The sequence below is a fragment of the Sander lucioperca genome, chromosome 1 (genome assembly GCF_008315115.2).
Source record: "Sander lucioperca isolate FBNREF2018 chromosome 1, SLUC_FBN_1.2, whole genome shotgun sequence".
Classification (NCBI taxonomy): domain Eukaryota; kingdom Metazoa; phylum Chordata; class Actinopteri; order Perciformes; family Percidae; genus Sander; species Sander lucioperca.
The window spans coordinates 11,324,289-11,336,184 of record NC_050173.1 but is presented as its reverse complement, the minus strand read 5'-3'; the positions used below and the strand labels follow the sequence as shown (position 1 = coordinate 11,336,184).

The following is an 11,896-nucleotide window of genomic DNA, read 5'->3' as shown; positions in this document are numbered from 1 at the left end:
AGTTGTTACAAAGCTAATTAAGACTATCAACTTCACAAAACACTCTCTGTATTTGTGTGTGTCGTCTGTCGACTTTCGCGTGCAGAAACTTGAGTGAAGATAACTACCTCTTCTGAAGAGTCCATCATGTTTTTTTAATCCTCTGTGTCTTCCTTGGCTACTGGCAACTGCGTGGAGTGTCATTACTTAGCAAAGAAACTCCCTTCATTCATCCATGCAAGTTAGGCAGTGTGCGGGAGTTTCTTTGCAACGTTTGACCTACTTATCCCCCTCCGACGCACCAGTCTCACGTTATACAGTAGATCTGCAAAGTATTTTTCTGTACTGAAAAAACTTAACTTAAAAATTAACAATAATTTGGCGGCCCCCCTGCAGTAACTCTGAGGACCCCCTGTTGAAGAGCTCTGGTTTAATCAATTGAGAACAATGTTTTTTACACTCTGCATTAGTGTGACCACATGATAGTCTGGTTTGTGCAATAATCCTCCTCTTCAGTTATTCCACATGATCTCTCACCCTGTAACAGTAAACAAACATTTATGCCAAAGTTGGACAGACTTATAATATATGTCATATGGTTTTAACATTTTAATATTTGTAGTAGGTAAGTAAGTAAAGTTTATTTCTAGAGCACAATTAAACAGTTTCAGCTGACCAAAGTGCTGTACAGAAAAGAAAATGTTAGCAGGGTCTTGGGGTGATGTGCTCACACGTTTTCTCACAAGTCAACATCATTGCATCTCCATTTTGGACCATTTATAGATGAGTTCATGAAGACTGGGGAAGACTTGCAATAGTCCAGTCTTGATGTACTGAAGGCGAGAATTACTTTTTTCCATATTGTGGAAGGACAGAATTGGCTTGAGTTTGGAAATAAATATGCCCTGTCATCTCTCTATTGTACACTGTCTAACAAAGGCAACGCAATACAGAAAACAAATAACTAAAATAGCAGTGACATTGAATATATGTGGAAATACCCTTGATAGTTTACAATTGTACACTGTTTCCATGGGCTACCATATGTGATCTGTGGGAACATTGATTAGTGTCTAATTACTGTAATCTTTAAACATTGTCCTCTCACCTGGTTAAACATTACCAGTGTACTTCTCTTGTGGAGAAACCGCAGGTGGCACTGTGTTTTTTTCCCACCTCTTGGGAACAAAAACCTGAATGATAGACATGCAAAGTAACCACAACCGGTGACTGATTTATACAAATACAGATTTGTGGTATCAGTTTGCAAATGTCATTTCAGCACATCTGAGAAGCACGTACCTGAGGCTCAGTAGTGACAGGCATTGTCATCTGCTCACCAGGAACACACTCACCTGGGAAGACAGTAAGATGGAGAGAGAGAGGGGGGGGGTCTGTTTCTGTGTGTCAATAAAAGCCATAGGAAATGAAATTCATGTTTCAAACGTAAGGGATGGTTTTAGGGAGGACCAGGTAACATCAGCATAAGTGTGTGTGTCACCTTTATTCTGATTCATGACGATAGCATCATCAGTCACTCCATATTGTCTGACCACCGTTTTGAATTCATCCAGCACAGCGGTCCTCACACTCATAGTTCGACCTGAAGAGGACATAGATAACATTACACAGACTGATTCATATATTGAATTAAAAAAACACATTTATACAAAAAGTACAACAAATTAACATATTGATAGATTCAATTGTCACCCACCATAAAGCTTGACTGTGGTGGTTTTAATCCCTGAGGGTTTCTCTGTGCTCAGCAGAAGCATCATTGCATACTCATCATAATTGGAATGAACCACGAAGGAATCAACGTCTGCTCCGAACCCTGCAGACAGGAAAGTGTTCACAATAAATTGCACGACAGAGTTAGTTTAGCATGACTAAAACCTTGTCAATGTGGCATGGAAGGTTTGGACAAAATATACAATTAGATAAAAAAGGATGGGGAGTGGAAAGCTGGAGAAATATACTTGCAACATGGTGGAAGAATCGTCCTGGAGTCTTGGTCAAACCATAATCTGTGGACGTCTGCTTACATGAGCTATTCCTACATACAGGGCACACAGACATGCAAACACAGCACAGGTTACACTCTGAATGGGATATACTTTAAACTACTAGAATGCATACAGTATAAGTCTTTACCTGAAAGTAGCGGCTGTCATTGTGAAGTTGCCCTCAGTAGCAACATGTTGCAGCTCCAGTGCAACAATGACGGGGTTTCCCCTCTTGCGCTGCATGTAGTGAGGACAAGTAGAAACCACTGCTAACTCATACCACTTCCCCATGAACTGCACGGGACACAGAAATATTTACTGTACAGCAAAGCATAGCACATGACAAAAATATGCAGGTGAAGGGGAAAATTATAACAACAGATTTTTTTAGCCATCTATAAATTAAATAATAAAATCTGTATTTCAGCCTATACTCACCCGGCCAAGATCAAAGTTCTCCTGTATGAGAGGTTCTGACAGCACGTGGACCGCTTGCAGGATCCAGGCCGCACTCAGGACCAGCAGAGACACCAGACTCGCCGCTCTCTGCATCCTCTCAGCCCCTCTGGGTCCAACTGATTTACTTTGTTTGGGTTTTGTAAATTCCCTCCCACAACACTGCAAAACCCCCACAAAACTAAAGAGCAAAGTCCTGATTGTCTCTTTATCTTGTTGTGTGTCTTTGTGTAAGTGTGTTCAATCCATATAATCAGCGTTTAATCATTGGACTTCAGAATTTGAAGCTAAAACAAACAACCAATCAATACATGTCAGAATTAAACAGTTGATAATTACTAGAGAAAGGCTGGATAGTCTGCCACAGTGTTTTCTTTGAAACTACTACAGGGTGCACCAAAGTCAATATTTTCCTGATTCTACACATAGAGGCTTGAGCTTTATTTCGCACTGTGAGCTGTTTGATATATAGTTATATAGCTAGCTTTAGCATTATCTAGCATTAAGTAGCATATCAGAGGGCTATGCAAGGGGGTAAGCTTCGCTTCAGAGCTCGAACCTCCTATGGCGCCATTTTGATGCTACAAAACGATCACCCGCCGTTAGCATTCCATTGACTGCCATTCATTTTGATGTCACTTTGACAGCGAATAACTTTACATCTGAAGCGTTTAAAGACTCTGTTTGTCCATTGTTTATTTCTAAAGAAACACGACAATGTATAAAAGGCTCCATTACCTTGTACCTTGTAACCACGCGACTTACTGTCGCATAGTAGAGGAATTACTGTATAGTACAGGAGAAGCTTGCAGGCAGTTTCGACTTACATTAGCTGTTTAAGTTTAATTATTAATGTTAACTAGCATTTTAGTTAGCAATAATTAGCCTGTGCCTATGTTATCTCCTTACATATACCTACGCTCTCCGTCTCTGTAAGATTGGGAATGATTGAGATTTCTCTTGGCACAGCTACCAGAAGACTAACAACTTTCAGACAGGTTGCTCACGTCACATTTACGTCGTCTCTCTCAGTTGGAGGCTGCGCAGTAACGCTCAGCGCTCACCGGAAAAGTGCTGCTAATGGCCTTCACTGGTCTCCGTCCAGAGCAACAACATGAAACTTTGCTTGAAGTATCACCAGGGGCTCTACACATGAACTCAAGCATTGAGAACATTGTTTGTGTACACAGACACTTTTTGACTCAAAAAACAACTGCTAAAGTGAGTTGTTCAAAACCTTTCTTTTTAGTAAACTCTGTGTACACAAACAATGTTCTCAATGCTCGAGTTCATGTGTAGAGCCCCTGGTGATACTTCAAGCAAAGTTTCATGTTGTGTCGAGCCTTCTTAGTGTTTTAAAAATAGCGATTTTGATGCGATCATAGTAGTGCCCCTAGCACTCCCATTCAAAGGGCCATTTGACCAAAAACGAAAATACGGTCAATCTTAAAAGTGGCGCTTCCGTCCTAATTATGCTTTTAAACAAAAGTTTGACTCGGGTACATTCACAAAAAGACCCTAGGTTGCATTTTGGCGAGAGTTACGCTTTAATATTGCATATTTAACTGGGTCAGCACTTGAAAATTGCACAACTGATTATAGTCAGGAGGTTAACATTAACATCTCAGAATATAATTCAATTAAACTGCCTGATCATAGTAAAAACAAGGGAAAAAATAAATGATTCAAATATAGCCTGGAGGTTTATATTGTTTATTCAACTATGTCAGCGCAGCAGAGCTATGCAAATAATGTAAAACACTACATGACAGAGAATGATGTATACATGTCATCAGCAATGTTAGCTATTTATCATCTTTTTAGCCAGAATGAGAGAGAGAGAGAGTTATATTGTAAGTGAACACAGAACATCGGAATATGATCTCAGGCACATCAGGGAACCTACAGGGAGTAACATAAATTAATTAACACTGAAGAATTGTTGCACAGAAGTCACACACACACACACACACACACACACACACACACACACACACACACACACACACACACACACACACACACAGAGACACACACACATACATACATCTGAATGTACAACAATCCTGTTGTTGTTTTTTTTAAAAAGATTTAAAAGAAAGAAAAAATACTCACCTAACCAGATCTTGATGAGCAATTTTCTGTTGGCCAGAAAACAGGAAACTTCAGCATCAATTAACTCCCCATTGGGCTATCTGTGTGTGTGTGTGTGTGTGTGTGTGTATATATTGTATATGTGTAGATATGTGTGTATTCCTCTACTTTACCTGCTGGAGGTGGAGTCAGAATAGAACCTCTGGAGAACCCCTGGGACAAGGCAAAGGCTTTAAACTTGTTAATAACTTCATTTCTGACCGTTTGAGTGCGACCTGCAAACAAGAGACACATAAGATAGTGTTGACTCTGTAGCTCACACGTTTATATGTCATGCAAAAATGTGTGTGTGTGTGTGTGTGTGTGTGTGTGTGTGTGTATGTGTGTCTCACCGTAAAGAGCCACCTGTGTGTACTCTCTGTTGAAAACCTTGTGTTTGAGAACCACAGCGTATTCAGTGTAGTTTGTGTCCATCACTGTGATGTCCTTCACCATGTTATGGCCTGACAGAAAACATAAAACAGAAGTGAGGGACAAAAACTTTGTTAATTAGTGTTAAATATTAAATTAACCAGAGCAATATGAGGATGAATGGAAATCCATGTGAGTGGCATTGTAATCTACTCTGAAGAATTTAAATGACTTGATTTGTGTTATTTAGGATGACATTGTCAGGCATAAATTAAAAGAGATTTCAAACAAAGAAGGTCTATATATACAACTGGATAAAGGCACCCAATGAATAAAAATATCTAAAAAAATTGCAGAATGAACACAGTAAGAAAATAAGGAATAAAACAAATAAGAATGCATGTAGTGTAGAAATATATGAATATTTTAAATATATTACACATTTACAGAACAATACAGGACTTATAATTACATCAATAGCTCTATACAATGCTAGATACAACACAAATAATTAATAAAAATATTCAACAATTTTAATAAATGTTATTTGTAACAAAATCTTTTTAACAAGGAAAATATCAAAGTGCACCAGATTTGTATTTTTAAAAGGTATAAAAAAAAACATTAAAATGTATACAACGCATCACAAAAACAAAACCAACATTCTAAAAACATACTTGGGACAAGCCAAAAATGTTACATTTCTGCTTTGCTTTTATTTCTGTTAATGCACTCTATATTATATAAATTAATTATTTTTAGGGCACTCAGGAATGGAGCCTCACACTTATTCAGTCTGCATACAACCACGCTGAGCTCTGCATCCTTGCTGCTAAATGTATGGTTTATAAGCTCAGGGACAGTCTGTGGAATGTTTGCTCAGATTTGTTACAGAGCATCACAGGAACAGAGACACACAGCCAAATTTAAATGCACATTGATTGAAATATTTGTCACGTCTTGCACTGTGGCTTTTATCTGTGTGCTCGTTGTGCTTGTTTGCTCCTACGGTTGCAGATTCGTGAGAAGATTCAGAGACTTACGTGTGCTGAAGTAGGTGAACTGTCCAGGTACGTTGGTCTTCTCATAGTTGTACACCATAACCTGACAACCTAAAGGTCTGAATCACACAGAGGAAACACATTGTCTTTATCTTTTTCAAACTTCACTCCATACGTCTCTCCGTTTCCTCTCTTCTATGACTAGCACATACACTTTTGTGGCCACCCATTTACACAGACATGTATTGTGTTGTAAATGCCCCGTGCACACAGACTTACGTGGCGTCCCACATTGTGAGGTTAACGTCGCCGTTTGGCAGTGCTGTAACAATGCCCATGGAGGCCTTCAGTTTGTCTCTGAAGGGGACAAACGATGCAGAGTCATAGGCCAGGCCCACCCGGTACCATTTCCCTGCAAACTAAACAGACACACACACACACACACACACACACACACACACACACACACACACACACACACATTACAAATTAAACTGATTTAACCATATTAATCCTTAAAACAAACATTGTAAAAAGCTGGATGTGTGTGTCTGTCTATCTTACCCTCTGCAGGTTGAAATCCCTCTGGGGCTTCACGTCTGCATCCGCCATCATCACGCAGAAGATCACCATGACAACGGCGACCACAGTGGTCCTCATGGCTGTGCGGAGAAAGGAAGCGGCGAGGTGGATGGGCTGAAAGGTTGAAAGAGGGTCTCTGACCAGAGCCAAAAGTAAACTGTAGGCAGTCGACAGGCAGGTACAGAGTGGCAAAGCCTGTGGCAATGTTTGTTTTTCTCCTGATCCACCCACCTGGTTGTCAGCCAATCATCGCTGGGGATCAGGGAACAGTGGCCAAGTGTTGAGGATGTGTGGTTCCAAAACAACCCCGAGTTAGACTTCACTTCCCATATGCACAGCAATGTATCGTGCTTGTGGTCTCTTAATATCAGCTGAAGCTCATGTGCTGCACTCACAACCAGACACATTAGTTTCATGAGACTTTAACCCACATTGACAAAAGAAAGAAGAAACTTAGAGGGATCAGTAAATTCTGCATCTAAGCCCTAACTGGTGTTAATCTTTTAAAGAGACTAATAGATAGTGGAAGATGTCTTTAAATCATTCACTTAAGTTAAAATAGCAAAACCACACCATTAAAATAGTCAATTACAAGTAAACATTCTAAATTCAGTAGTTTATTTATAGTAAAAGTGCAGATGTATTAGCAACAAAAAGGAACTTCGAGTATTAAAAGTAAAAATAGTTTTCTGTCAGTGTTATAGCCTGTTTTTACATTATTGGATCATTATCATAATTAATTAATTAATATGCAAGTGGTACTTTAATGTTCCAATGTCAAAGTGGAACTATTTTATATGCTGTTGGGTAGTTAAATCTATATCAATATATCATATTTTAGAAGTTGATCATGTTTTCTATGTAAAATCTTTAACTATAGCCAATGTGGTGGAGTAAAAAGTACAATGTTTCCAGTGGTACAAAGTGGCAGAAAATAGAAATACTTTTCTACTTAAGTGCGGTACTTTTGAATTGAAGTCGAGATTGAAGAGATTTGCATATAGAACAGGATATAACAATTTTGTACAACTACAATATGAAATGCTACTGATAATTATTACTCATGTCACGACAAGAGAAAGTAGTCATACCTTTCCGTAGAAGAGGTTCACAGGTTCATTTTGAAACTTATTTTCAAGCTTCAGTTTTACTTTCCTTCATTTCAGTGTTTTTGTCTTGACAGGTTCCCAAAACGTATAAATGAGTTAAGATAAATGACTCAAAATGGCAAGTTCAAGGTAATCTATAAAACGTAAGTAACGTAGAAGCTCTAAGATCTCACTTGTTTTTCCGAGGTCAGCTTGAGTAGTTTGACATAGCTAAAATTAGGACTGTAATGGATGTTGTGGGTGAGTAAATGAATGTACAGATTGAACATACAATGTTGAAAGTGGGTTTGGAGGGAGGTGTGTTTGTGGGACACAAGAGCTCACTGTTGAGTCCTTTAGCGGTGTCTTGGGTCTAATTCAATTTCTGTTTCCTCTAGAGGGAAGTTTTTCGGATAGGGTAGTAAATGATCGGTTACACTTTACTTGAAGGTATCTATGTAAGAGTGACATGACACTGTCATGAACGTGTCATAAACATTATAAACAAGTCATAAATGTTTATGACATAACGCTTCTTTTAATAAGTGTCATTCGGTTTTTGTCATGACAAGTTAGGGTTAGGGTTAGGGCTCATGTGTCATGTGTTCATGACAGTGTCATGTCACTCTTATGTAGATACCTTCAAGTAAAGTGTTATCAAATGATCTTGTAAAGTATGATTTGATTCATTAAATGTCTTGGATTCAACAGCAGGGTGCAGAAATCTCTGCTTTTTTTTCACTAGCTATTGAGCTCCTCTCTGATGCACCTGCATAAGAAATATTGGATGGGCACGACTATTCCTTCCCCCTGATTTGATACAGTAGTAATTTAAATGTATATGAAAACTAGTATAGTACTATATGTAAATTTGAAGGAATAGTTTGGTTGTTAGACTGCTTAAAAAGGGGCCATTTAGTTTTGTCCAATTAGATAGTTGGGAGTCCATAATTTACTTAAAAAACACAAATGCATAAATGGCATAAACTTTACCTGGAAGTAATTTTACAGGAAACCATCTGAGCGTGACCCAAAGTGAACTGCTTAACCCAATGTTTGGGACATTGATCACAGCGTTTTTAGGGTAAAAGGCTGTGCTATTAGTGTTGAAAGTGTTGGGATATTGCCAACATGTTTTAGGTTTTTAATAGTCAAAATCTGTATTAGCAAAACGCAGCAGTCAGGCATCAATACAACTATGAAATCCATACTACTACTACTACTACTACTACTACAACAATCAGAGCCCAAGTGAACAATTTAAATAGTTTTTTTTTATTAATGATTTTCCATTTGCAGCACTGCTTTTGTCTTATTTTCTTGAAATGCATGTATACAGAAAGCCTTCAGTGGACAAGAGGACATCAGTATGTGTGTGTGTCTCTCTCACACACACACACACAGCACACCTCACAGACCTCCCCTACACACACTGCACAAGCTGAGAGCTGCTGCATGTGCAATGAGATAACATAAAATAATAAAAAAAAAAAAAAAACAACACATAGGCAGACGTGTCCAAACTTGTTTCCTTCTCGAGCAATGTTTGATGTTCCTGAGAACCAAGACAGGGAAAAGCAGACAAACAAAAAGTGCAAAAAGCAGTGTGAGAAAAAATGTTGATCAGAGGCATGAGGGACATCAAGACCAGCGACACAGAAATGTCAAAAACACAATTCTTCAACCAGGGTTTTCTGGATCGCAGTATGGCCCGTCTGGTGTGTAATGATCTCCACATAACTGTGACCTTAGATCACCAGTCACTTGATACAGTGCTTTACACAATCAGAGACTCAGATTATGTTGACTGCTCTCAGTATATGCCGGGAAGACTGGTGACAGTTCGAAGCCTCTGAGGCTTTCTCACAAGATTGTTCACTTTGGAGCTAGAGGAATAAACTTATAGTTACATCAATCAACAGAGACTAAATGTTTGGTCCAAATGTATTAGGGGGCTGGCATTAAATAGTTTTTATCGGTCACATGATACCTGGAAAAATATGCAGAGGACCTGGAAAATGATTATTTGTCTTTCAGATGAAAAAATGTGAAAGAAACAGGGTCAAAGGATTTTAACCGATAATATCCACATGCCAGTTTAAACATTTAAATCGGTTTTAAATTTGGTTTACAAATATGTCCTGTATGGTTTCATTTTCGCCAATACATTACTATATACAGTAATTTAAGTTGCAGTCATTAGGACCTTTCCTGCTTAATAAAATGATGGCATGGAAACTTGTATCTTTCACCCCCTCTTTTCTGAGAAAGGACACAGCGCCCCCCTCTGGCCAAACAGGTGTCTCAAAATGTGAATACGCCCTGTCCCACAGATGTGTCACTCCCTGCAGGCCTTCAGCTGACTTGCCTGGTTTGCCATCTACTTTTCAACACAATATTTATTAGCTGCGAAATGGCAAATTGGCTTCTAGTCAACATAAATTACTACACCAACTGAATCCAGAAAAGGTTGCTCCCTGGCTGGTTCCTAGTGTCTTTTATAAAAAGGTAGAGAAAAAAATAACTGCCATTCGATTGTCTTACACTCATGCATGAATCCCGTTTTTTTTTTTCATACCAAAATCACAAAGCTATGATTTCATGCAAAGAAAACAAACGCAAACACATAAAGCAGTGAAACAATCAAATTATAATTAACTTGATTAAATTCCTTCAAAAAAATAATTTAAACTCATACAAAAAAAATGAAAAAAAGTGTAAAATGGAAACACCTTATTCAGATTGCTCTGCTGTGGAACTGTTTGGTCAGGGTTGGCAACCCTCAGCCACAAGCATCATAACAGCCAAACTGTGTTCCCGTAGTTACGTTAATCACACTTTACTTTATAATACCCTCATCATCATCATCGGTCATTCATTTGCTTTTTTAGACATTCAGAACATTTCACACTCATCATTAAAGAATAAATACATTCCCCCAAACAGGGAAATGATAGGTGAGAGCGACGTTGACGATCACTGTCGGCAGACTGCAGCCGTCAAGGTGAACTTTGTCAGTCAGTGCAAAGTATGTACTAAGAAAAGCCGTTTAAACATCAAGAACCAGTCTGCAGAGAACAAAGTAGCCTAAGCATTGCTGCCATAAAACTCATGAAGACTAATAAGTTCTCTACACTGCAGCCAGTTACACACACTGTTGGCAATGGCAAGCCCGGCTGTACTGTAGATGATTTGGGATGCGGTCAGTTGCAAAAGCAAGACAAAATGTCACAGGGTAATGGCAGACTACGCAAAAACATCGGCAAAAGATATTTGAGAACAGTTTTGAGTGTGTAGTTGGAGCTTTATGTCAACAGACCTCTTAAAGAATCTAAAACAAATCCCCCCATCAAACACTAAACAAACTCCTATTAGGAAATATCGGAAATGTATTCAACTGCTGTTTATACCATTGACTGAACATGAGCCCAGCAACATGAAGCAGACATGGTGGAGAACAGAGACCTGACAAAGACAGCAAGGATCAAACAAAGGTGCCAGCCCGAAAGGATGAAACGCCAGGGAGAAGAAAGCGGAGAGAGATTAAGAGATGAATGAATGGAAAGGATTGTGGTGGTTGGCAGACAGATGATAACGGCGTAAAGTAAAAGGTGCTGAGCAAATGGAAACTTGGGCGAACAATATCTATAAGGTAAACCGAGAAACAAACACATAACATATAGGAAATCTAGAAGACAAATTAAGGTTACAGTTTGGAATAAAGACCGGAAGAGACTCAAAAGAAAAGGAAGTGAGGAGGATAGAGTCCAAGACAAAATGCTATGACTCTTGTCCATCGAGACATCAACAAAACCTCTTCCAGCACCTGGCAGGATGAAGGCGCCAGTCTCTGGAATGCAATGGATTCTTAGCAGATCATTTTCAGAATAAAAGTATGAGCTGCCATGATTTAGGCCAGCTAAATAATCATAGAGGCTACTATGACAGGGAACTTGAAGACAGACAAATAAGATTATGGTAGATAGAAGCTAAATGGAACAGGTCCAACATAGGGAAGCATATGAGATACGATGTGTGTGCCAGGGCCTGTGAATCTGGGAGGGGAACTCACAGTAAGGCACAGTGCTCTGCTTGTGTGGTTGATGATGCTCATTCATGCTACTACAACCTCTGATGACAGCTAATGCAAACAACATTTTCTCTTCCTCTATCGTTGTACTTCGACGCATCCTATCCACCCCTTTTTGAATCTTTGGGCTCTCTTGAACTTGACAGGACATCCCTCTTTAGCACCAGCATGTTGTTGAAAAGTCCT

At 39.0% G+C, this 11,896-nt stretch overlaps 2 protein-coding genes across 8 annotated transcripts; both read right to left on the bottom strand.

Moving 5' to 3' along the window:
• Positions 1-215: 215 nt before the first annotated feature.
• LOC116035164 (protein AMBP-like) lies at positions 216-2,678 on the bottom strand. 7 transcript variants are annotated; one of them, XM_031278139.2, is made up of 8 exons: positions 2,427-2,678; positions 2,137-2,282; positions 1,962-2,038; positions 1,697-1,816; positions 1,430-1,582; positions 1,282-1,334; positions 1,088-1,172; positions 216-517 (listed from the first exon to the last, which is right to left on the bottom strand). In XM_031278139.2, exons 1-7 carry the CDS (start codon positions 2,538-2,540, stop codon positions 1,092-1,094), a joined length of 744 nt encoding a protein of 247 aa, XP_031133999.1. In that variant the 5' UTR covers positions 2,541-2,678; the 3' UTR covers positions 216-517; positions 1,088-1,091. The 7 variants fall into 7 exon arrangements, with proteins under 7 accessions (XP_031133999.1, XP_031134001.1, XP_031134000.1 ...); XM_031278141.2 differs by having other exon boundaries at positions 1,088-1,157; XM_031278140.2 differs by having other exon boundaries at positions 1,282-1,379; positions 1,481-1,582.
• Positions 2,679-4,136: 1,458 nt separating this feature from the next.
• Positions 4,137-6,783, bottom strand: ptgdsa (prostaglandin D2 synthase a). Its single transcript, XM_031277859.2, has 7 exons — positions 6,515-6,783; positions 6,230-6,369; positions 5,993-6,069; positions 4,931-5,041; positions 4,712-4,813; positions 4,560-4,585; positions 4,137-4,346 (listed from the first exon to the last, which is right to left on the bottom strand). Exons 1-6 carry the CDS (start codon positions 6,608-6,610, stop codon positions 4,560-4,562), a joined length of 552 nt encoding a protein of 183 aa, XP_031133719.1. The 5' UTR covers positions 6,611-6,783; the 3' UTR covers positions 4,137-4,346.
• Between the last annotated feature and the right edge of the window lie 5,113 nt (positions 6,784-11,896).

Bases quoted from the DNA above. Each gene is read 5' to 3' on its own strand.
- LOC116035164 (XM_031278139.2), bottom strand. From the start codon at position 2,540: ATGCAGAGAGCGGCGAGTCTGGTGTCTCTGCTGGTCCTGAGTGCGGCC. The intron at 2,283-2,426 runs GTGAGTATAGGC...TGTCCCGTGCAG, and splicing joins AGAACTTTGATCTTGGCCGG to TTCATGGGGAAGTGGTATGA. The intron at 1,817-1,961 runs GTATATTTCTCC...TCCTGTCTGCAG, and splicing joins ATTCTTCCACCATGTTGCAA to GGTTCGGAGCAGACGTTGAT.
- ptgdsa (XM_031277859.2), bottom strand. From the start codon at position 6,610: ATGAGGACCACTGTGGTCGCCGTTGTCATGGTGATCTTCTGCGTGATG. The intron at 5,042-5,992 runs GTAAGTCTCTGA...GTTTTCTGTCAG, and splicing joins GTTCACCTACTTCAGCACAC to GCCATAACATGGTGAAGGAC. The intron at 4,814-4,930 runs GTGAGACACACA...TCTTGTTTGCAG, and splicing joins CACACAGGTGGCTCTTTACG to GTCGCACTCAAACGGTCAGA.